Genomic DNA, 25,122 nt, shown 5'->3' on the forward strand with positions numbered 1-25,122 from the left:
CTTTCAGCTTTTGTGTTGAAGTATCCTTAAGCAAGATATTGAACCCAGCGCATCCATCAGGAGTGAGAATGTTACAAGGTTACAAATTGTTCGACATAGAAAATGAGCAATAATTTGAACATCTGTGTAAATGAGACTAGTAATAAGAAAAAACGTTGAGTGCACAAACTGAATAGAAAAGCACCATTACTACCATCCATTCAACAGTGTCCCAGGTTAGAAGGGTGGTAGGTTTAAAGAAGGAGCTTCATGATTACACAGCACAAAGAGTGCTTACTTTTACTTTTCCAAAGCATCGTTTTCCCAAAGGTGTTTTGTTTTGTTTTGTTCTTTTTGTCACACTGCACAATGGTACAATTTTTCTTTTAATTCAGTGAAATATTGGTGTTGTCATAGATCTTTAAAAAAAAAAAAAAAACAGAAGAGTTCAGCAACTTAAGTTTCATAGTTTGGTTAAGAAAGTTTTATGGTTGGTTAAAAAAAAACAACAACAACAATGTAATAATTTTTTATTTATATAGCACCCCACAACTACAATTTAAAAAGAACATGGAAATGTTCCAATTTCCACTGTTCTGCATTTCAGGTGCTCTCCAACCGTGGACACAAAATTAAAGGCCCAACTTCTTCTCCATTGTTTCCTTTAATATGTTCTTCTTGATCTAGAAAAAACATTTAATTTCATATTAATTATGCATTATATAAGTATATAAATACATGCATGCTGGAAACAGATGGCATGTTGGTGTGAACGTTTCCTACCTTTCCAGAGACCGTGAGAGGGTAGCTGTCCACAAATAACACATAGTGTGGGATCTTGAAGTGAGAAATCTAAAGGCAAGAGGGGGCAAGCTACAGTCATGCTTCAATTTAAAGTGGTTACAGGTGCTAGCAGTCTTATGTTTTATCTCTTCCTACCTGGCCTTTGCAGAAAGCTCTTATCTCTTCTGCACTGGAACTCTGACCCTCCTTCAGCTTGATGCAAGCACAAACTTGCTCGCCCAGCCGCCAATCTTTCACTCCAACCACCTGAAAGCACGGGAAGGAAGAGTTGCAGTTTATACCGAACACTACAGCTGATTAATGTGTATTCTCAGAGGCTGCTTATTGCTTACAACAACCAAAATAGTATATTTAAGCTCTATACCCACACAGAGACACTACTTAGTACTGATATGCTGCCCCCGAGTGGTTTAATCTTACCTGCACTTCCTTTACTTTGGGATGCTTGTAGAGAAATTGCTCTATCTCAGCTGGATAGATGTTCTCTCCTCCTCGAATGATCATATCCTTTATGCGTCCTTCAATGGAGCAGTATCCCAGACTGTTCAGACTGGCTGTGTCACTGTACAGACAACAACTACACTTCCCACACTGCCCTCTACTCAACAGTTCTGTATCTAGGGACATATGTGAAACTCCACCTTACCCAGTCCTGTACCAGCGGTCTTGGGAGATCACCTCTCTGGTTTTCTCTGGCTCATCCCAGTACCCATGCATCACACAGCTGCCTCTGATCAGCAGCTCACCTGAGGCCCCAAGAGGGACAATCTCCCCAGTAGTGGGCTCCACCACTTTAGCCTAAGGTTAAGGCATGCAAAAATACCACGTGTCACTGTGTTAGAGGGATGTGTAGATGAAGGTTTGTGTGGGAAAGAAATTATACCTCAGTGTGACCCAGGATGCATCCTACGGTGTTCATCTTCAGCTCATCGTTGTCCTCTGGAAACCCAAGAAATGTAACAGGACTATTTTCAGTTGTTCCATAGCCTAACTGGGGGGAAAAAATGATTTGCATATGTTGCTATGTGCTGGTACGTGCTTTTCCTGTAAGTTTTAGTGTTATCTGAAGAGGTATCATCTCACTGTTATCTCCTTCATATTCATGTCTGTTGTCAGTCTTCTCACAATCTCTTGAGGGCACGGAGAACCTCCCATGACCCCTAAAAATGCAGTAGCAAATATGAAGGGTAGACATAACACCAAATTTAACCCATTAAATTTGGCGTCGTGTCTTTTGGTCTCTCACCAGCTTCAACTGAAGACAAATCATATTTTTGTAAATCTTGGCTTAGCAGATCAGTGAACATGGTGGGGGTACCGTACACAAAATTGCACCTGGAGTAAAAGAAAAAACATGGATGGTAATCTGTGAAAGTGCTTATTCTTGTACAGCTGGACACTTATGATAGTGAAGATGAGTGGTGCTGTACTTTTCACTTTGAATGGCCTCTAAATTGGCACAGCTGTTGTAGGCTGTGGAAGGAAAAACTAGCGTGATGCCGTGAACTGCCATGCTCATTCCTCCAAGCACGGAGCCGAAGCAGTGGTAGAATGGAACAGGCACACACACTCGCACCCGAGGCTGATGGTGAATAGAGATAAAGGAAGTAATTCACTATTATTTGTGCTTTCTTCTTGTTAGTAACACGTACATGAACTTACTCTCCATCCGTAACCGACGCGGAGGCCCAGGAAGTAGGCATTATTTACAATGTTGTGGTGGGAAAGCACAGCTCCTTTTGGGTTCCCAGTCGTACCCTTATACAAATCAATGACCAGAATGATTATTAGATCATTTTCAATGCTCTAATTGTTGTTACAGGTCAATATGATACATGTGTGCCCTGGAAAAAGTTGAAACACTGAATGTTACTGATGTAAACTGAATGTTGATGGGGTCATCAAAGGAAAGCTTGCTCTGCAGATCCATCAGCTCTTTGTGGTGCCGACTCTCCCCTGCTTGCATCACATCATCTACGTGGAGCATCCCTGGCTGTCTGCTGTCGGTCACAATCACCATTTCCAAGTATGGCAACCTAAAAAAAAAAAAAACATGACCATATCTTTGTCTCAAATCCTAAACAGCTTCAACTTCAACGCTCTTTTTTTTTTTTTAGAGTGATAAGTTATAAAAAGATTTCATAGTCCCTTAATATCAGCAGAGGAGGGATATTTGAATCTGACTAACCTGGAGCTTTTAAATTTGCCTCCCGGTGTTGTGCCAATCTCTGGGCAAATCTCCCTCAGCATCTCACAAAATCTCTGGGTTTTAAAGCTGGTTGGACATACCACTGCCTTACACTGGACCTAGATGCAACAAATCTGTTTAAATACATTCAAATTCCTTTACGCTTGAATAATCCAGTAAATTATCAGTAACCAATGGAAGTGCAGCATAGAAATTGTAAGCAGGCTAAACATTTCTATTCAATTTCAGGCTATTGTCCCAATAGGGCCAACTGACTGTACCTTTAGTATAGTGAACTCCACTTCCTTTACCTGATAGGATGGGTTCAAGGGCACCTGCAAAGATAACAGTTCAAAGACAAAAGTTCGATCCATGCAAAGCTTCACTGTCTTTTTTCAAAAGACTACAGAAATCATACCATATCATTCAATTCAATTTTATTTAACGAGCACCAAATCACAATAACAGTTGGCTCAAGATGCTTTATATTGTAAGGTAGACCCTACAATAATACATACAGAGAAAAACCCAACAATCATATGACCCCCTATGAACGAGCAGGTTGGCGACAGTAGGAAGGAAAAACTCCCTCACATGAGAGAAGGAAGACAGGATAGAAGACATGCTGTGGAAGAGAGCCAGAGATTAATAACAAGTATGATTTAATGCAGAGAGGTCTGTTAACACATAGTGAGTGAGAAAGGTGTCTGATCATGCACATTATATTATAGGTGATGATGACAGATTATTTTTGAGCTGGTGAGCATAAAATTGTGAGATTACATAACAGCTCCTCTATGCATCTGCCAGGTTCAATGTCCTTGTCACTTACATTTGACTGTGTTTGATAACACAAGCTACGGTGCTGTAAAAGCTGTTTCAAGGGCATGTATACAGCTCCTGTACTAACCAGTATAATTCCAGCCTTGGCTGAAGCAAACTGGAAAAGGATCCACTGATATGTGTTTGGCCCCCAGACTCCCAGTCGATCGCCTCGCTTCAGCCCCAGAGCAAGGAGGCCTGCAGCAGCCTTGTCAACCTGCACAAAAAGAAAATGACAAAAAAAAAAAAAATACACACAACACTTTCAAAAGTTAAAAATTATTAACAGGGTTCTGTGGTAAAAAGCAGCAAACTTAAATAAGCTTTTTCTGTCTTTTCTTTTTGTTTTTAAGTCTCTTTCTGATGTCAGTAAGATGGGCTTTTTAACACAGCTATTTTTTTTAATGTCTTCAAAAGACCAACTACAGATGGTGCACAGAGAGTCACTATCAAACTTTCCAGGAACCACATTTTATGTCCATGTTTTTCTTAAAATGATGTAATCGGGTTTAACAATCAACCAGATTCTTATGCAAAGTGACCACTGAGAGTAAAGGTCCTACATCTTGGATCTTAATGGGAAAAGCCCATATTAATATGATTAAAACGTCAGATTCAACCACTAAAACAATAACTAAATACATATAAATAACGTGTAAGGGTCAAATGCATGAAAAAGCAAAAGCTAAATGGATGAAATCACGTACGTCTTGTTGAAACTGTGCAAACGTTTTTCGGATGCCATCCTGCACAAAGATAACAGCTTCCCGTTCAGGCCAGCGTTGGGCAGTTGCATCCAGACTCTGGCTCACAGTCAGGGGTAGTAGTGAGAAAGAGGAGGTGCCGTGGACATAGCTGGTGGTCAGTGATGGGTTTTGAGGAGGATTGTCCACGTGAAGAGCCCTGATATAGAACACAGGGTTCGGAGATCAAATGGTACGACCTGTGAGTTTAGTGCATTTTTAGTAATATTATTGCCGATAATACCCAGCTGGAATCCACAGGTCGTAATTGTCATTAATGAGGAGATTGTTGTAAAGGCTCACCTTTTAGCACATTCACTTCACCAGATGCACCTTGTTTCTTTTCCTCACCTTTCATTGGGGGTGGTGCTTGGCCTTAATTGCGCTCACCTGTCACTCGTTATATAAGGACTGCACTCACCTACCCCTCACTCTTTCTTCACTCCCACATGGGGCGGCAGCTGAGGTGAGTTTCTCTTTGAGTCCCCTGAGTTCATGTATCATTTTGAGTTACTAAAATATACTTTGTCCTTTTTAGAGATCGCAGTCCATGTGTCTTTCCTTCCTTTACCCATTACACCAGGTAACCTGCTGTGTTGAAAATAGGGCTGCCACGATTAGTCGACTAGTCACGATTACGTCGACTATCAAAATCATCAACGACTGATTTAATAGTCGACGCGTCGTTTGAAGCTTTGTAAGATCACAAAAGACGCAGGAACAAGTAGTAGAATTTAAGAGTGTAATAACGGACTGAAACAGAAGATGGCAGCACTGCATGTACAAGGATGCCAGCTGCCGTTAAACCCCGAAGAAGAAGAAGGAGCTTGTTGTGTTGGGCTCTTGAATAAAACTACCCGCTCAAGCGATAACGTGGAGCAACAACCATCTTTATTTTAGCTTACTCTCGTGCTAATCACATACCACCATTTCCTGACTAGATGGTAAGTACTGCCGCCTAGTGGCGCATGATGTACATCAATATAGATTACACCACATCCCCCTTACTGAAGTTAGGCTGGTACATTCTTTTGCTCTTCAAACAAAACATAACTGCATAATATTTTTTTTTCAATACAGACATACCCCCGCATTTCAGGAAACATAAACTTGGTATTTTCATAAACACTTTCTTTTCTCTTGTAACATATGTCCAACCATTTTACCTTTTAAACATGCTATTCTCAAAACCACAACTTAGCATTTGAAATACAACTTTCCCCTTTCCAAACAATTAGCTTCACAGATCAAGTCTTTTCGGTTTAATCACTTCCCTACCAGACCGGGTTCTAACCACACCTGGTGTATGTGGTGCGCTTGGCTCAGAAACAGTCTCTGTAGGAGTGGACTGGATCTGTTTTGCTTCGGTTTGAGTCTCTGTTTGCAGGATCGGCACAAGATGACTGCGGTTCCTTCTGATTGTCCCTTGGGGTCCACTGATGATGTATGATCGCGGAGTTGGGTGGACTGATGTCACTGTGCCCTGTGCTTTTGCATCCGTGATCCAGACTGGTTGCCCTGGCAACAATTTATCCAGTTCTCTTGTTCTATGTCTTTTGTTAAAACATTCGGTTTGTCTCAGCCTTTTCTCTCTCTCTGCACGACAAATCTGCTGAAAATCAGGCAGACAGGGCTGTAAGGTTTCAGGAAGCATTGGCAAGGTAGTACGAAGCCTGCGCCCCATGAGAAGTTGAGCCGGGCTGTAGCCATTCGCCAGTGCTGTTGTTCTGTATGCCAGCAATGCCTTGTATGGATCGCTAGCTTTTTTGAGGAGATTCTTGATGGTCTGGACGCCCCTCTCCGCCTCGCCGTTGCTCTGTGGGTACCTGGGACTACTGGTGACATGCTCAAAACAGTAGTCCTTTGCAAAGTCTCTCATTTCTTGACATGCAAATTGTGGGCCATTATCGGTAATCAATGCTTCAGGTATGCCATGGCGTGCAAACATTGACTTTAAATGCACAATCACATTGGCTGAACGAGTTGGGCTGAGTTGAGCAATCTCTACATATCTCGAGAAATAATCTACTACCAACAGATAGTTTTTGTCTTTTAGTGTGAACAAATCAGCTCCTAAATTCTGCCATGGCCTCTCAGGTAAATGTGTGGGCATAAGAGGTTCCCTCGCGTTAACTCTCTCCTGTATGCACAACCTGCACTTAAGGACAAGTTCACTGATCTGATTACTTAAGCCTGGCCACCACACTGCTTGTCGGGCACGTTCTCTACACTTAACTACCCCTTGGTGTCCCTCGTGTATTTTGTCCAAAACTGCATTTCGCATGTTTGCAGGTATGACCAACCTCACGCCTCGCAGCAGTAGTCCATTGTGTACACTCAGAACTGCTCTTTCGGACCAGTAGTGTTTTACCACTCCCTGCAGCTGGTTCCTGTCCGGCCAGCCCTCTGCACAGAACTTCATGACTTGGGAACAGACGCTGTCAGACTGTAGCTGCTCACGGAGATCTGTAAGGTATTTGCTGCTAGTAGGAAGGCCCTCCAGCACCGCGTCAACGTAAATATCGGTGTCCTCCATAAGATCATTGTCTCTGGGCATCACGCTGCCTGCCAGCGGTGACCGTGACAGCGTGTCGGCTGTGGTGAGGCTTTTGCCTGGAATGTGCCTTATAGTGTAAGAATACCTCATTAGGCGCATGCGGAATCTCTGTATCCGTGGTGGAAGCAAATCCAAGGCTTGTCCTCCAAGTAGGCTCACAAGTGGCTTATGGTCAGTCTCAAGCTCAAAGTGCAGCCCTAGAATAAAGTCACTGAATCTTTCACAGGCCCAGGTGAGCGCCAGTGCTTCTTTTTCCAGCTGAGCATAGCGCTGCTCTGTGGCTGTCAATGATCGTGAGGCATACGCGACTGGTGACCACACGTCATTGTCTTTCTGTAGTAAAACTGCCCCCAACCCGTATGAAGAGGCATCAGCTGAGATCTTTTGTGGTTTGTTTGGGTCGTAAAGCTGCAGTACTGGAGCGGATGACAGTTCTTCTTTTAAACTGCTAAACGCGTTTTGTTGCTCATGCCCCCAGTACCACATGTTTTTAGTTGAAAGCAAGTCTCTCAGTGGTTTGTCTTTTTCGGAGAGGTTTGGGATGAATTTTCCCAGCTGATTCACCATTCCTAAGAAGCTCCTAAGCTCACTCACGGTGCTTGGCTCTTTCATATTCTGCACCGCACTAGTTTTGTCAGGGTCAGGACTCATGCCTTCAGATGACACAATGAATCCTAAGAATTTCACTGCTCTTTTGCCAAACTCACATTTTGACATGTTCAGGGTGACGCCCGCCTTCTCTGCACGGTCGAGGACAGCATGGAGTCTCATGTCGTGCTCCTCTCTCGTGGATCCCCAGACCAGGATGTCGTCCATGTGGCACACGACTCCCGCGAGGCCAGCTGTTACTTCCGTCACCATCATGTTTTGGAAATGCTCTGGTGCACTGGAAATACCAAATGGCAAACAATTGAAATGGTACCTACCAAATGGCGTAATAAATGTGGTGAGGAGAGCAGATTCTTTGGACAGCGGTATTTGCCAAAAGCCCATGTTAGCATCGAGCTTGGAGAAATACTGCGCACCTGTGAGCATGCCTAGTGTTTGGTCTACAGAGGGAAGGATATATCTTTCACGACACACTGACTCATTTAATGGTGTCATGTCCACACAGATACGGACTTTCTCTTTGTCCTTTTTGGGGGCTACGACCATGCCGCAACACCAGTCTGTGGGCTCTTCCACACGACTGATTACTCCCAACTGTTCCATCCTCTCCAGCTCTGTTTTGACTTTGCCCAGTAGTGGCAGTGGAACACGCCTTGGCACTTTCAGTGAATAAGGTTTAGCGTCAGGCTTGCGCTTAATCGTGTATGGTTTTTGAACAAGCCCAAGCCCATCACATAGTTTCGGGTACGCTTTCTTCACTGTCTCAAGGTCAACATTGTCCATTCGGGCAATTAGTTTCAGTCTCACAGAAGCTGTCCTGCTTAAGAGAGCTACGCGCAGATTTCTGACTACATAGATTGTCTCTGTAGTGCTCCTGTCACTGTAGGAAATGTCTTCCTTTGTGGACCCAAGCACGGTCAGTGCTGCACCTCCTGGTCCATACAGTGGCTTTTCAGCTTTTTGCAAATGTTCATTTGGCTGCTTAATGTCTTTGAATGTCTCCTCTGAGATAGCTGTGACATCTGCCCCCGAGTCTAATTTAAATGTCATGCTTTTGCCTCTCACGCAGATGTTAGCAAGCCACGGGTCTTCTCCTGAATCCAGTTCACCTAGGAAAAGTCCATCTGCACTGTCCGCCACCTCATGCACAGTTGTAGACCTACAAACTCTCCCGTAGTGTCCACGTTTCCCACAGTTGTGGCATTCTGCATTTTTAGCTGGGCACTGTGCTGCTGGGTGCATCGGTGCTTTTCCACATTTAGAACATGTTTTTTTTCTCTTGTTTTGTCGTATGTGGTTTTTGTGGCTTGAACTGCTTTTGCTCTCTGCTTCTGAATTTATTTGGCTGTGATTTTCTGACATGCACGGCATCCACGGCTGTTTTGCCAGTGCTGCTTTCACCTCTTAGGTCAGTTTGCTGTCTTTTTATTTCCTCAGATTGTCTCGCCATTGTGATAGCTTTGGTTAGGGTCAAATCTTTGTTGAGCTGCATTCTCTCTGACAGTGATAAATCTTTAAGACCCACAACGAGCCTATCCCTCAAAAGTTCATCGTGAAGTTCACCATATTCACAGTTTTCAGCGAGAGCATATAGAGCTGTTATGAAGGAGTCAACTGTTTCTGATGGCTGTTGTACTCTCTTATTAAACTTTGCTCTTTCATAAATCACATTCTTTCTGGGGACAAAATGTCTATCAAATGCGTTTCTGACCGCATCGTACTGCTGACGCTGCCCGTCTGTTAGGTCAAGTCCCCTTAGCACGTCGTCAGCCTCATCTCCCATGCAGTAAACTAATGTGTTCACTTGGTTAGCATCCGTTGAACTGTTCAGATTACTTGCCATTCTAAAACGCTCGAAACGTCTGATCCACTTCTCCCATTCCTGGGGCTTTGCGAAGTCGAACGGTTCCGGTGGCTTGATGGTGAAAGTAGCCGCTGGTGGAGCTGCCATAACCGGGCCAGTTGCCGCCGGTAGAGCTGCTGCTTGCTCCGTCATGTTTGTCGCTAGCCGATCGCCAAGCTGACTTTCTTTTCAATTTTCTCAGTTCACCGCTTAGAGCGAGTGCACTTCTGACACCATGTTGTGTTGGGCTCTTGAATAAAACTACCCGCTCAAGCGATAACGTGGAGCAACAACCATCTTTATTTTAGCTTACTCTCGTGCTAATCACATACCACCATTTCCTGACTAGATGGTAAGTACTGCCGCCTAGTGGCGCATGATGTACATCAATATAGATTACACCACAGAGCTGTGTCCCAGAATTCATAGCGCAGCCCAGCTCAGTTTCCAACAATGGCGGCAGCTAGTTAGTTTTAATATTACTCTTATTATTCTTTCTGGGTCACAAAATAAACGTTTAGCATATTTTCAGGCGAGAATGTAGCTGTGTAAACTGTGTAAATATCTGCTCAGTTTATCAAGACACCACATATTTTCAAAAGCGCTCCGACATTTTCGGAGACGTCTGTTACCCACTAGCTTGATAGCTAGCCGAGGGCAAGGCTCGTGAGAACACCGGACTCCGGCAAATCGCTTTCAAACCCACTGCGGTCTTTCGCTACTCAGGTTAAAAATATATAAGTCACTTGGATAACTTAAAAATGTTATTGTTTGGCTTTTTTTAGTATTTTATTTGTTCCTGAGTAAATCGGTTAGGCTGAGATTAAAGTTATAGTTTTTACACAGCTGAATAAACGTCAAGCAGACAACTGATTATCAGAAGTGTGAGATGCTCGAGAATATACTCCGGTGTCCCGTTATATTTTAGATAACAATAAGTTTATTAAACTTCACCGAAACAATCTGCAAATTTCATTCAAATTTAATAAACTATCATCTTGTCTTTATTTTTAGTTAGCACATACCTTAAACACTTAGAGCTGTAAGCTAATGATAGTTATATGAGAGCAGTTGCATGCTGGTGCAATAAGCTGTACGCTGTACATCCAATGGATGCATGATCTGATTAGTCGACTAATTGCAAAAATAATCGGTGACTAGTAGACTATCAAAATAATCGTTTGTGGCAGCCCTAGTTGAAAATGTGTTTTCCGATGATGTTTGCTCTGTAGTAAAATTAGCGATATTTGACTGCCCTGTTGATCTCATTGAAATGTATACAGCCTATTTAAAATCTAAAACTTAACATTGTCCGTAGCCTGCTGTTGTTACCACTGTCCTGTTTGAAATGTAATGAGAGAAACTGGTTATTTTGCCGCATGTGCCAATATTGAACCCAAGGTACTAACTAGCTAACTGACTGGATGCCCATTAACCTTATAACTCCGTGTGTGTGTGTGTGTGTGTGTGTGTGTGTGTGTGTGTGTGTGTACAGATTGTCAGTCCAAAGAGGGGAACATGAGGACAAAGTAAAAGATCAGGAAGTACCAGGTAAGAAAACAGACAGGGAGTACTAACAGGCAAAACAGTAACTGTTTAACTGGCAAAGAAAAAGAAAGACAAACAACTAATACAATTTGGAAGTTGTGTTCTCCCTATATTAAAGCTGCTATACAGAATCTGCAAAACAAACTGGGTTGTCAGCCCTGGCACTGCATTACCATATTGAGCTTCAGCAGAGGAAGTCACGGTTGCCAAAGACTTTATAAAGCTCAAGAGTGAGGCTGGTGCCATTCCAGATATGTTAACATTGTACAATCTTCTGGATAATCAGATCGTCCCCAAACTGAAAACTGTTATTCAGGTTGCCCTAACAAACCCAGGTAGCAGCTGTAGCTGTGAAAGGTCTTTTAGTGTCTTGAGTCAGCTCCATACCTGGCTGAGAAGGACCATGGGTCAAAGCAGACTCCAGCACCTGGCTGTGATGTCAGTTGAGAAAGAGATGCGTGAGAGACTTGACCACCAAAATGTGATAGACAGATTTGCCAACCTCAAGGTGAGGCGACATAGGTTAAAAGAAAAGAAAAAATCTGCAGAGCCATAGTAGTATCTGCAGTAAAGATCTTTTCATACATTGTATACATTGTACCAAAGGCCAAGTGTCTCCATTTTCTAATAATATTTTGTATATTTCAAGGACTCTTCTATTTTTGGAGTGTATTTTTTATGTATCTGTATTGTATTATACATACACTTTAGAAGTGAATCTCTGTCCAAAAAATGCACACAGTTTACTTTTTACTCACTATGAGCATCATTTATCATTTTTCCCCAGTAATTAAGGTTAGGATATGTATTTTTTTTAAATTCCAATCCATTCTTCTTTGGCAGCATTTTAATAACCTTGATCAGATTTGATGGTTTTGTTACAGACTTTTCAAAAAAGTGTTTTGCTATTCTTTCAAAAATGTGGGGATTAAATTGTGTTAAAATGTACAAAACAGTGATGTCATGTTTTGTGACGAGGACCCAGGCACAGAGAGACTTGATGAATTTAGGAAAAATTATGATTTAATAAAGAAATTTGCAGACTTGCACAGAGAGGGTAAAATTATGATGACTGATAATGGAGATGAAGACTACAGACGATGAGGACAGGGAGGAACAGGGGTTTAAATGCACCAAGGAGGCAGTCAGACAGAACTCGGGACAACTGGAGGCATTTATGGATGCAGGGACTGACAGAGACGGGGAAGAAGTCTTATTGTGATGAGTAAAGTTTACCTTGCCTGGATGGGCAGCTCTCTGGGTGCTCAGCACCCCCAAAGCTCTGATCCTAGAATCGCCCCTGGTGCTTGGTCTTAATTGCACTTACCTGTCACTCGTTATATAAGGACTGCGCTCACCTACCCCTCACTCTTTCTTCACTCCCACATGGGGCAGCAGCTGAGGTGAGTTTCTCTGAGTCTCCTGAGTTCATGTATCATTTTGAGTTACTTAAATCATACTTTGTCCTTTTTAGAGATAGCAGTCCATGTGTCTTTCCTGCCTTTACCCATTATTCAATAAAATGATAAAACCTGTAAATTGACTGCTTATTCTCATTCTAATCGGATGAGCCCATGATGATGACTACTTAAACCCTGAACCTTCCTTCCTCCAAAACAGATTGTTTAAATATTTACCTTTAAGTCAAATAAATAAATAAAAAATGATTCAAACATGCACCAGTGCACAGTAATCAAGCTCAGTCTCACTGTTAAAGGCTAAGATCAATCAGGGCATAAAATGACTAGTGCAAGTAAAATGATCGTTTTGAAGAGCCAATGCAAAACCTAAAAAATAATGAATCTTTATGCTGCTCAGTATTGCACATGTGCTAAAAATTAGTCACAAACTTACCGGCACCACTGCAGTAAAGCTGCGGAGCATGATTTCCACGTGTGGCTGTGTTTGAGTCCATTCACACATCTGAGACTGTGGACACAGGATCCGAGCAGCAAGGATGAAATCGGTGTCGGCATTGGACTAAGCTGCTGACTGACAGCTGGATCTAAGTAGAGTGAAACTACATCTGGGTTGCAAAATGCTGGGTCTTGTAAAAAAAAATATTGCTGACTGCTGGTTTGCTCTGGTTCGATTACTTCATGTGTAATCTTTGTTATCTTTATTACTAATGTTTAAACCTTCAGCATTGTGTGTGTGGACTTCACTAGTGCATTATTGGCTAGTTATGTCACCCGCCTGTTAGTATATTTTATTTGTATTTTGTTCTTTATATTTGTATTTATTATTGCTCTTAACTCATTCTGTGAAGCACTTTGGCATATGTTACGGATTCAAATATTGGGGATGGATACAAGAGGAAAACCAAAAATAACCACACTGGTCCGGCCGGGTTAAGTCAAACGATGATTTAATGAACACACGTGTGGGAGATGGACACCAGACAGCATCAGATTTCTGCTTATGTGAAATGCTACTAAGATTGTTTTGTTTTTTTAATAACCAGCATGAGCACCTCTATAAGGTCACTTGGTGTTCGCTCGCTCTGTGGTATAGTATCGCTTCCTGTTCCTGCTCAAACACAGTGGTGTTTCTGAGTAGCTTATTTGCTTAGCAGTTTAATTAACAACTTTTAAATACATTCTTTTTTCACAGTATAATCTTCACGTGCTTCATCCGAAGCACACTTTCTGTGTACTCACTACCTAATTTATAGCCAAAGTATTCACTCACTGTCTCTGTACTGTTTCGCTAGCTTAGCTCGTAGCCGACCCGTTAGCACCATGGCTACTTCACCTGTCCCTTCTGCACTTTCTTGCTCATTGTGTCAGATGTTTAGTTATTCCTCGGCCTCCTTTAGCAGTAATGATATCTGTAACAAATGTAGCATATTTGCAGCTCTGGAGGCCAGGATTACTGAACTGGAGACTCGGCTTTGCACCCTGCTCTCACCCTTAGCTAGCCAGGCCCCTGTAGCTGGTGCAGCCGAAGATAGCGTAGGCCCCGCTAGCTGTTCCCCGGCAGATCCCAAGCAGCTGGGGAAAGACGGCTGGGTAACGGTGAGGAGGAAGCGTAGTCCTAAACAGAAGCCCCAGGTACACCACTAACCCGTTCATGTGTCTAACCGTTTTTCCCCACTCGGTGACACACCCGCTGGGGGTCAAACTCTGGTAATTGGTGATTCTGTTCTCAGACATGTGAAGCTAGAGACACCGGCAACCATAGTCAATTGTCTTCCAGGGGCCAGAGCAGGCGACATTGAAGGAAATTTAAAACTGCTGGCTAAGGGTAAACGTAAATTCAATAAAATCATAATTCACGTCGGCAGTAATGACACCCGGTTACGCCAATCGGAGGTCACTAAAATCAATATTGAATCGGTGTGCAACTTTGCCAAAACAATGTCGGACTCTGTAGTTTTCTCTGGTCCCCTCCCCAATCAGACCAGGAGTGACATGTTTAGCCGCATGTTCTCCTTAAATTGCTGGCTGTCTGAGTGGTGTCCCAGAAACGATGTGGGCTTCATAGATAATTGGCAAACCTTCTGGAGGAAACCTGGTCTTGTTAGGAGAGATGGCATCCATCCCACTTTGGATGGAGCAGCTCTCATTTCTAGAAATATCGACAAATTTATTAAACCCCTCAAAACATGACTATCCAGAGTTGGGACCAGGAAGCAGAGTTGCAGTCTTACACGCCTCTCTGCAGCTTCTCTCCTCCTGCTACCCCCCCAAAAACCCATCTCCATAGAGACTGTGTCTGCTTCCAAAAAGACAAAAAACAAACTAAAAACCAGCAACAAACAACTTAAACATTTACAAAGAAAGAACAATACAGTATCCACATCTGAACCAAAGAGTAAAACAGTGAAATGTGGATTATTAAATATTAGGTCTCTCTCCTCCAAGTCTCTGTTAGTACATGACTTAATAATTGATCAACAAATTGATTTACTCTGCCTTACAGAAACCTGGTTGCAGCAGGATGATTATGTTAGTTTAAATGAATCAACACCCCCGAGTCATTCTAACTACCAGAAATCTCGAAGCACAGGTCGAGGGGGCGGTGTGGCAGCAATTTTTCACACCAGTCTATTAATTAATGAAAGACCAAGACAGACTGTTAATTCATTTGAAAGCCTGATGCTTAGCATTGTCCACCCCAGCTGTGAAACTCAGAAACCAGTCTTACTTGTTATCATCTATCGTCCACCTGGGCCTTACACAGAGTTTCTGTCTGATTTCTCAGACTTTATATCTAATTTAGTTCTGAGCTCAGATAAAATAATTATTGTGGGTGATTTTAACATCCATGTTGATGCTAAAAATGACAGCCTCAACATGGCATTTAATCTGTTGTTAGACTCAATTGGTTTCTCTCAAAATGTAAAAGAACCCACCCACCACTTTAATCACACTCTAGATCTTGTTTTAACATATGGCATAGAAACTGAACATTTAACAGTGTTTCCTGAAAACCCTCTCCTGTCTGATCATTTCTTGATTACATTTACAATAATTGATTACGCAGCAGTGGAGAGTGGACTTTATCAAAGTAGATGTCTTTCTGAAAGCGCTGTAACTAAGTTTAAGAATATAATCCAGCCACTGTTATCATCGTCAATGCCCTGTACCAACACAGAGCAGAGCAGCTATCTGAACGCTACCCCAACAGAGGTCGATTATCTTGTTAATAATTTCACCTCCTCACTACGTACGACTCTGGATACTGTAGCTCCAGTGAAAACTAAGGTCTCTAATCAGAAGTACCTGACCCCGTGGTATAATTCTCAAACACGTAACCTAAAGCAGATGACTCGTAATCTGGAGAGGAAATGGCGTGTCACAAATTTAGAGGATCATCATTTAGCCTGGAGAAATAGTTTGTTGCTTTATAAGAAAGCCCTCCGCAAAGCCAGAACAGCTTACTACTCATCACTGATTGAAGAAAATAAGAACAACCCCAGGTTTCTCTTCAGCACTGTAGCCAGGCTGACAAAAAGTCAGAGCTCTTTTGAGCCAACCATCCCTTTAACTTTAACTAGTAATGACTTCATGAACTTCTTCACAAATAAAAATTTTATCATTAGAGAAAAAATTACCAATAATAATCCCACAGATGTAATATTATCTATAGCTACTCTTAGTATCATTGATGTTAAGTTAGACTCTTTTTCTCCAATCGATCTTTCTGAGTCAACTTCAATAATTACTTCCTCCAAACATCAACGTGTCTTTTAGACCCCATTCCTACAAAACTGCTCAAAGAAGTCCTGCCATTGATTAATTCTTCGATCTTATATATGATCAACCTATCTCTAATAATCGGCTATGTACCACAGGCCTTCAAGGTGGCTGCAGTTAAACCTTTACTCAAAAAGCCATCTCTAGACCCAGCAGTCTTAGCTAATTATAGGCCAATCTCCAACCTTCCTTTCATATCAAAAATCCTTGAAAGAGTAGTTGTCAAACAGCTAACAGATCATCTGCAGAGGAATGGTTTATTTGAAGAGTTTCATTCAGGTTTCAGAGTTCATCACAGCACAGAAACGGCTTTAGTGAAGGTTACAAATGATCTTCTTATGGCCTCTGACAGTGGACTCATCTCTGTGCTTGTCCTTCTTGACCTTAGTGCAGCATTCGATACTGTTGACCATAATATCCTATTAGAGCGATTAAAACATGCTGTAGGTATTACAGGTATTGCACTGCAGTGGTTTGTATCATATCTATCTAATAGACTCCAATTTGTGCATGTAAATGGAGAGTCCTCTTCACACACTGAGGTTAGTTATGGAGTTCCACAGGGTTCAGTGCTAGGACCAATTCTGTTTACATTATACATGCTTCCCCTAGGCAGCATCATTAGAAGACATAGCATACATTTTCACTGCTATGCAGATGACACCCAGCTCTATCTGTCCATGAAGCCAGATAACACACACCAATTAGTTAAACTGCAGGAATGTCTTAAAGACATAAAGACTTGGATGGCCACTAACTTTCTGCTTCTTAACTCAGATAAAACTGAGGTCTGGTATCTAACCTGATTCTTACTCTGGATGGCATTACCTTGGCCTCCAGTAACACTGTGAGGAACCTTGGAGTCATTTTTGACCAGGATATGTCCTTCAACGCACATATTAAACAAATATGTAAGACTGCGTGCTTCCATTTGCGCAACATCTCTAAAATTAGAAATATCCTGTCTCAGAGTGACGCTGAAAAACTAGTTCATGCATTTATTACTTCCAGGCTGGACTACTGCAATTCATTATTATCAGGATGTCCAAAAAACTCACTGAAAAGCCTTCAGTTAATCCAAAATGCTGCAGCAAGAGTACTGACAGGGACTAGAAAGAGAGAGCATATTTCTCCTGTTTTGGCTTCCCTTCATTGGCTTCCTGTTAAATCCAGAATTGAATTCAAAATCCTGCTCCTCACATACAAGGTCTTAAATAATCAGGCCCCATCTTATCTTAATGACCTTGTAGTACCATATCACCCTATTAGAGCACTTCGCTCCCGCTCTGCAGGCCTACTTGTTGTTCCTAGAGTATTTAAAAGTAGAATGGGAGGGAGAGCCTTTAGTTTTCAGGCCCCTCTTCTGTGGAACCAGCTTCCAGTTTGGATTCGGGAGACAGACACTATCTCTACTTTTAAGATTAGGCTTAAAACTTTCCTTTTTGCTAAAGCATATAGTTAGGGCTGGACCAGGTGACCCTGAATCCTCCCTTAGTTATGCTGCAATAGATGTAGGCTGCCGGGGGATTCCCATGATGCATTGAGTTTTTCTTTTCCAGTCACCTTTCTCACTCACTATGTGTTAACAGACCTCTCTGTATTGAATCGTATCTGTTATTAATCTCTGTCTCTCTTCCACAGCATGTCTTTTATCCTGTCTTCCTTCTCTCACCCCAACCGGTCGCAGCAGATGGCCGCCCCTCCCTGAGCCTGGTTCTGCCGGAGGTTTCTTCCTGTTAAAAGGGAGTTTTTCCTTCCCACTGTCGCCAAAGTGCTTGCTCATAGGGGGTCATATGATTGTTGGGCTTTTCTCTGTATCTATGAAGCGCCTTGAGGCGACATTTGTTGTGATTTGGCGCTATATAAATAAAATTGAATTGAATTGAATTATAAAAGTAGAGGTTTTGGCAGTTTTCTGGTGTGGAGCATTCAGGTGTATGCTAACAATCTTACACTCTTCCCCAGCAAATACACCCCAAGGTCAGGCAATGCAATGCTCAGTGACACTGTTAAAAAAACAAAAACAAAAAAAACCACAAACTAACAAAACAGGAGCTACATCTCAGACTGTACGGGGCTCAGTTCAAATGTTAAAGTCCATGACAATTAGAACTGTCAGAAAAAGACTAATTACCATGGGTTGTTTGGAAGGGTTAACAGGAAGAAGCACCTTCTCTCTGAAGAAACATGGTAGCACAGCTTATTCGATTCCCAGCTATTGGAAACTGGAGTCTTGTAGTCACTGATTCAAGTACGAACTTCTCTGTATACCAAAGTATTCTAGAGCCAGATGTGAAGCCATTTGTCCGACACATAAAGTTTGGCCATAATTTGTTTATTCAGTAGGTTAATAACCCCAAACACATAAGTAAATCTACAACAGTGGCTGAAAAAGGAAAAAACATATCAAGTGGTCCAAAGTCCACACCTCAACCCAACTGAAATGCTGTGCTGGGACCATAAGAGCTCACCCCATATTACCAAAGAATAATCTTTGTTAATATGGGGTGAGTAACAAAGATTATTCAGGCTCTAGTTGGAAAATCCAAAAAAACGAGGCTCTGATTGGGAGAGCCTCGCCTCTAAGGTGTGGGGTTTAAGACTGATTTCACTGTGTGATGCATTACTGACTTACATGCATTCTGGTTTGCAGTATGTTGATCCTTTTGATGTTGGTGTGAAGTTTGAGATCATATTCAGCCAAAAGATTTGTTATCCCAGAGGCGTCACCAGTTCATCCTCCCCCAATCTCTACTAAAGCGTCGTAATACAAAAAAATGTAACAGTTGTGAAATAAAGTTTCTCATTTTACCAGTATTTCTTCTTGTAGTGTTTTGTTTTCAGGTCTCTGAAAGATTATTAATTATTAGAAAAGCCTCTCATTGGTTTATTTTGGCTTGAAATCAGCTAAAAATTTAACTAATTTTACTTTATTGTAAAAATTACCAGGTTTGTGGTTCATTTCATTCAGCTCTTTAGAGTAAAGCTGGAAAAATTAGTAAAGCACATTCATGCCAAATTACAGCTATTTACTTGCATTTATTATCAGAATAATTCATTTTAGCATTGAATGTTATGTTTAGTTGATTTCTATTTTTTTTCTTTTTTTTTCTTATTTCTTTGTTTCATTGTACTCTTTGTCCTTCGTCCTTCTTCGCGATCGTTACACACACCAAACAGCAGATGGCAATTTTAAGCCATATAGGCGGTTAAACTGTTTGACCGTCTTCCATAAATGATGGAAGTGATACAAGAGTGAATGTTATAACAGGGTCAGAATCAGCAATTGACCTTACATTAGTGTCAGACTCATTGGCAGGTATTTGTTCATGGCAGGCTGGTCAATGATTACAAGGATGAATGGTATGAAAAGGGAGTATGGTTATCCAATCTGGAGGGATGGAGTGGTAACATGATAGGGAAACATAATACCGGGAAATGTGATTATTGTGGGGAAGAGGAAACTACAGAACATGTCATATTGCATTGTCAGAAATATCAGATCGAGAGGAGACAATTGATCCAAAACCTCAGTAACATAAAAATCAAAATTGATGTTATTGATTTATTGCAAACGGAATCGGGAAGTAAACGTTATCAGGCCTTATTTAAGTTTTTAAAAGAGGGGAAACTGTTTGGAAGGATTTGGGGGGAGGGGGGTTGTTTTTTTGTTTGTTTGGGTTTTTGGGGGTTGTTTTTTTTAGCGACGTTCCAGACCACACTCCATACCAGTTGGTGGCGGTAATGCACCTTTCAGTTGTTTGCCAACCGCCAATATATATGTAGAAGAAGAAGAAGACGACGACCGTCTTCTGCTTCCTGTCGGCGGTCTGTCCCTGCGGAGTTGGTATGTACATGAAGTTCAGATTTATCAAAACAAACCTTAAAACTAATCGCCAGAGTCTAATCTTGGACAGCTTTTTCAAAGTTGTTCACAAAATGTTAAAAAAATAAAACGACAGCAACGTATAAACTGTGTTTACTGCGTGCTAACCTCGGGATGCTTATGCTGCTAATGTTTAGCTACGTTTTAAGTTCATTAGACTGAAGGCACATTGCGTTAGCTGTAGGATGGGAAATTTTAATAAGAACAACAATAATAAATAAAAAACAATCTGTGAAGAAAAACAACCCTTTAATGGCTCTCACTGAGCAATATTTTACCCAGTAAGTTAAAGCAGCATCGTTATTGATTGTAAGGTGATAATCAGTATGAAAATGATCTTCAGACAACGATTACATTATTTTAATTAAAAACAAATAAATAAATATTAAAAAGCCTTCTGTCCGGTCGCGCACCTTTGTGTTTCTGTAACATAAATCACAAGCCGATATTATGTTATCACAATGTTAGCTGTCATTGTGACAGTCAACCCGGTTAACCTGTGACACACCTACACCTGGAATGCTTTCCCAAAGTACCTCCTGTATCCTAGTCCTAATCTCTTTTCCTAAACTCTTACAAGGAAAAGTGGATAGGAGAATTTCTCAGGACTTAGGAAAAGAGAACAGCCTTACATTTGTCTCTCCTTAACGATGTGACTCCGGATGTCCGCCGTGTTGAAGATGGACTACAAAACGCCACACTGCGTTCCAACCCTTTTGTTATATGGGGTGATTTAAATGAGAAAAGCCTGTGAAAAATATCCCTTATTACAAAGGCTGGCATTTTAAAGAAGGAAGAACATTTAGGGTCAGACTTACTAATGTCTGCAGCAGCGCAGAGCCTTCCTTTGATGTTAAAAAGCTGCTGGATTTACTAAATGGCCTCAGTATAAGTTTGTCACCTGAAAGTTGGGAACAGAGGTATTTGTAGGAGTTTCACTTTTAGGAGAAGAATGTTTAAATGAGTCAAGCAAATGTAAATATGTTTCTTATGAAAACCAGTATAACTTTTTCATTGGAATATATTTATTTGTTTTCAGATTTAGAAGAATCTATAATCTATTCAGATTTCAGTTTAGTATCTTTCTGATGACTGAAGTGTAGCATTAAAAACAACCAGCACAGGAATCCAAATTTAAAGCTGAAATTGTGACAGCTTCAGTCCCTGCGTTCTGTTTGACCAACACCAGTTAATCTGAAACACCGGTCTCCGCTCTTGTTGTCCTCTTCAGCTCACACATTCCCAAACATGGCTGGGAGACGAGCTGCACTGAAGGCCATTGACTGGGCGGCTTTCGCAGAGAGGGTGCCGCCCAACCAGAGGACCATGTTCAACAACCTGAAGACACGAAGTGATGCCATTGCTGCCAAGTGTGTATTCAGTCTTCAAACCCTGTTCCAGCATTTTACAAAGGCGCATTGCACCCATAAAATAGCCTGATGTGAAGTCACCCGTGTCATACATGTTTGGTATTATTTCTTAGTATTTAGTTAACTGTAATTAACTTTATTTAGACGACCTCTGCATCTGTTATTGGCATTGCATCATGAGTATGCCCAGAATTCACCTGTGAAAGTGTGCAGATTTTGTCAAGAGGGGCTCTTCTGTCATATCTTGTCTGTTTACATGTCTTGTGATGACAGTAAGTTAGCTGTTGTGTGTTCACAGACTCACCTCTCTACCCGAGAAACCTCCTGCTATTGACTGGAGCTACTACAGATCTGTTGTGGCTAAAGCAGGCATGGTGGATGAGTTTGAAAAGAAAGTAAGCCGACTAAATGTACCGATTCAAAAGAAGTTGGCACCCACGCAACATGCAAATAAACATAGAATGCAATGATTTGTAAATCTTATAAGCTCCTTTTTTATTCATAGTAAAACCTAGAAACGTGTTTGAAACATCAAATATGAAAAATATACCACTTTTAATAAAAGTCTGTTGATGGGTGAACCTCTGCCCACCTTTCCTTTTGAGATTCTGCCCATCTAAGCTGCTTTTTATATAACCAAGCATGCAACTGACCTGTTGCCAATTAACCTAATTAGTTACAAAATTAGATGTTTTATTAGCAACGAATTGCAAATGAAATATAATTTTAATTCTGTTCTTGTTTACATTTTACACAGTGTCCCAACATTTTTAGAATCAGGGTCGTAGTGCCTCTACAATAGCTTTAATGAAGAAATGTAAAATGTTAACATCATATTAATTTTAATGATATTTTCCAGTTACAGGCTTTTGGCAAAATAACCATGCTTTTTTTAATTTGCACTCGTTTTTTCCAGCAAGTTTCAACCAAAACAGAAGCCAGATTTAATTTAGTTGCAGTTTTTCAGAAACATTTGAACCAGTGCTTAAAAATACTGGGAAAAACTTACGCAAAACAGCAGCTGTGCTTTGTGTATTTTGCGTACTTGCGGCCTTTTTTCCAGTTACTTGAATTTATAAATCTTATATTTAATGTGTCCCACAGTTCAGTGCCCTGAAGGTCCCGGAGCCTGTAGACACTCAGACAACAATTATAAATGCTCAGGAGGAGGAAGCGGTGAGTGCCTCTGTTTGAAGATGGTGGATGTAAGAATGTGTGTCCCATGCTGAACATAAAGCTGAGAAGGACAAAATCCAAAGTTTAATTTTGAAAAAATAAAAAAAGTCAAGCACAACATAATCACGGATAATTTTTTATTTTTTTATTTTTTTTTAAACTTGATGAAACATCTTGTAATGTTTACTTGTCTTCCAGAATAAAACAGCCACTGCCTACGTTGAAGCATCCAAGGCTCGTATCGCTCAGTATGAAAAACAGGTGAGCCTTATACTTTTCATTTGTTATTTTTGGACAAGTTAAGTGACATTTAACTTTTTCAACACCATCTTTCCTTAAGCTCAAACATCAGGCTATTTTCCACTAGCATCTACTTGACTTGACTCAGTTTTGCATTAGGTGTACCTGGCAGCAGTTTGTCAGGAGCTGGAGCAGAAACACAGGAAGTGATGACGGGATTTTCACTTGCCTTGCACCTGTTAGATCAGGTTAAAGTATCATAGCCACACCCGAGACAACACGTGACTGCTGGAAAAAGTGCACTGGGGCGCACAGCGTTAACATCACAGAATTAATTAGCAGAAAAGGCAGTTTGGAGCTCCACCTGTTTGAGGTGAAGGGCAGGCTTCAGATACTCTGTAATCATTATAGCATTTATCCAAGTTGCAATGGCAGCCTCCACTCCCTCCTCAACACTTATACTCCCAGAAGTACAAGTATACGTATATATACGTATACATTATTAACTCTGACAGCCACAGTTTAATTTCAGGCTGGCACACATTCAGAGACAGAGGAATATTAAATAAATTGGCAGTCCAGAACAACTCTCAGTCAGTGATAATAATGATAATAATAATAATAATAATAATAATGTATACTTTATTGATCCCCGTGGGGAAATTACTTGTTTTTTCTCTGCATTTGACCCATTTACTCAGTGAAGCAGTGGGCAGCCACTGAGCAGGTGCCCGGGGAGCAGTGTGTAGGGACGGTACCTTGCTCAGGGGTACCTCAGAATAGCCGTTCAGTGGATTCGAACCCCCGACCTTCCAATCATGGGGCAACCACTGTACTCTGTATTTATCAGATTCAGGTGGATATTCAGTAGCACCCAGTCCTTCTGAGTATTGGGTGTTCTTGGAAAACTGGCAGCACATTTTATTCTGAAGGAGAGAAAAATCTGCTGAGACATTTCCACTTAAGGCCTAGTAGGGTTTATTAGAGCCATGTTTTTTTTTTTCTTTCTTTTTCCTGATCATCTTTTCTTCCTTTCCCAGCTGGAAAAATTCAAAAACATGATCCCATTTGACCAGATGACGATTGAAGACCTGAATGACACATTCCCAGAAACAAAGCTGGACAAAGAAAAGCATCCTTATTGGCCACACAAGCCCATTGCTGATCTGTAAATTTACCACACTATTTATATTCCATATGCTGAGGAAAGATCTGTCTATAAGTCTGTACATCAACTTCTCAAGAAATGAAAGCATCGTGTATTTTATTTCTTTGTAATTTGGCGTAATTAAATCCTAAAATCGTGGCTCCTCTGTCTTGTTTTTTGTGGTCATCAAATAGCGCCAAAGTTCATCAGTGTTCACAGACCCATTATAAACAACCTCTCAGATCCCTCGCAGGCAAACAACTGTTATTTTATTACAGGATTTCTTCCCAGGCGTCATGAACTCAACTTGATACCTTCGACTGTGTTTTCTTTCTAAATTTGGTATGAAATATCGCCCGGCTCTCACTGAAAACTCGACCCTTGTGGATACACAGTTTTTAAGCACACACTCGGCCAAGTCACACTCAGCAGAAAGAAGAGTACAGTTTCCCTCTTTCGTGGGGTCGGTGTTGCCTTTGGGGAACCCGCAATGCCTCGTCTTTGTCAGTTTTCCTCATCAGAAAGGCAGACGCAGCTCTTCCTTATTGTATATTTACTTCTGTGTGTAGTTAGGTAATCCCTCGATGTATGAATACATGCTATACACCGTTACTTTAGACAGTCAAGCAATCCATCAGTTTGTGGACAGCTATGTCTGCAGAACAAATGATCATCCAACCCTTTTATTATGCAGTGTCAGTCTTGTTCAGGCTTTGTTATGACTACAGTATAAATCCGCATTTCACCACAGATGGAAATATGAGCAGTCTCTCTGGGACTGGAGAGAGACTTTAAACATAAAGCCCGCTTTCTGTGCTCTCACTGCACTATTATTATGGCTTTGGTTTGTGGCTTAATGCTGTACGTAACTCGGCCCATCACTGCAGGCTTAATGGTGATAAGTACGGGAATGTACCCCAACCTCGACGACACCGTTCTCTAAGGACAAAAAGCTGCTGCATTAAGAGGAACCTGCAGGGGGCGACATTGGGCTGAAAAAGCATAATGA

The 25,122-nt window shown here is 41.4% G+C and overlaps 2 protein-coding genes across 2 annotated transcripts; one reads left to right on the top strand and one right to left on the bottom strand.

Annotated features, from left to right (window-relative positions):
• Window positions 1-611: 611 nt before the first annotated feature.
• Window positions 612-13,069, bottom strand: LOC102782135 (medium-chain acyl-CoA ligase ACSF2, mitochondrial-like). The gene is made up of 16 exons (XM_087840335.1): window positions 12,948-13,069; window positions 4,501-4,696; window positions 3,882-4,010; window positions 3,253-3,306; window positions 2,972-3,090; window positions 2,657-2,819; window positions 2,446-2,541; window positions 2,214-2,365; window positions 2,030-2,118; window positions 1,867-1,943; window positions 1,667-1,774; window positions 1,430-1,581; window positions 1,204-1,345; window positions 919-1,029; window positions 763-831; window positions 612-662 (listed from the first exon to the last, which is right to left on the bottom strand). The coding sequence occupies exons 1-16, from the start codon at window positions 13,067-13,069 to the stop codon at window positions 612-614; spliced, it is 1,830 nt and encodes a 609-aa protein (XP_087696461.1).
• Window positions 13,070-20,040: 6,971 nt separating this feature from the next.
• atp5pd (ATP synthase peripheral stalk subunit d) lies at window positions 20,041-24,272 on the top strand. Its single transcript, XM_087839852.1, has 6 exons — window positions 20,041-20,141; window positions 21,412-21,550; window positions 21,849-21,945; window positions 22,655-22,726; window positions 22,925-22,987; window positions 24,007-24,272. Exons 2-6 carry the CDS (start codon window positions 21,429-21,431, stop codon window positions 24,136-24,138), a joined length of 486 nt encoding a protein of 161 aa, XP_087695978.1. The 5' UTR covers window positions 20,041-20,141; window positions 21,412-21,428; the 3' UTR covers window positions 24,139-24,272.
• The last annotated feature ends 850 nt before the right edge of the window (window positions 24,273-25,122 follow it).

The sequence above is a fragment of the Neolamprologus brichardi genome, chromosome 4 (assembly GCF_056152115.1).
Source record: "Neolamprologus brichardi isolate AB-2024 chromosome 4, ASM5615211v1, whole genome shotgun sequence".
In the NCBI taxonomy this organism is placed as follows: domain Eukaryota; kingdom Metazoa; phylum Chordata; class Actinopteri; order Cichliformes; family Cichlidae; genus Neolamprologus; species Neolamprologus brichardi.

What these genes read in the sequence shown, in the direction of transcription:
- LOC102782135 (XM_087840335.1), bottom strand. Translation starts at nt 13,069, where the DNA reads ATGCCGACACCGATTTCATCCTTGCTGCTCGGATCCTGTGTCCACAGT. An exon ending in GGCAAATTTAAAAGCTCCAG is followed by an intron (nt 2,820 to 2,971) that starts GTTAGTCAGATT and finishes TTTTTTTTTTAG; the next exon opens with GTTGCCATACTTGGAAATGG. An exon ending in TCAACATTCAGTTTACATCA is followed by an intron (nt 2,542 to 2,656) that starts GTAACATTCAGT and finishes GATTTGTATAAG; the next exon opens with GGTACGACTGGGAACCCAAA.
- atp5pd (XM_087839852.1), top strand. Translation starts at nt 21,429, where the DNA reads ATGGCTGGGAGACGAGCTGCACTGAAGGCCATTGACTGGGCGGCTTTC. An exon ending in AGTGATGCCATTGCTGCCAA is followed by an intron (nt 21,551 to 21,848) that starts GTGTGTATTCAG and finishes GTGTGTTCACAG; the next exon opens with ACTCACCTCTCTACCCGAGA. An exon ending in TGGATGAGTTTGAAAAGAAA is followed by an intron (nt 21,946 to 22,654) that starts GTAAGCCGACTA and finishes TGTGTCCCACAG; the next exon opens with TTCAGTGCCCTGAAGGTCCC.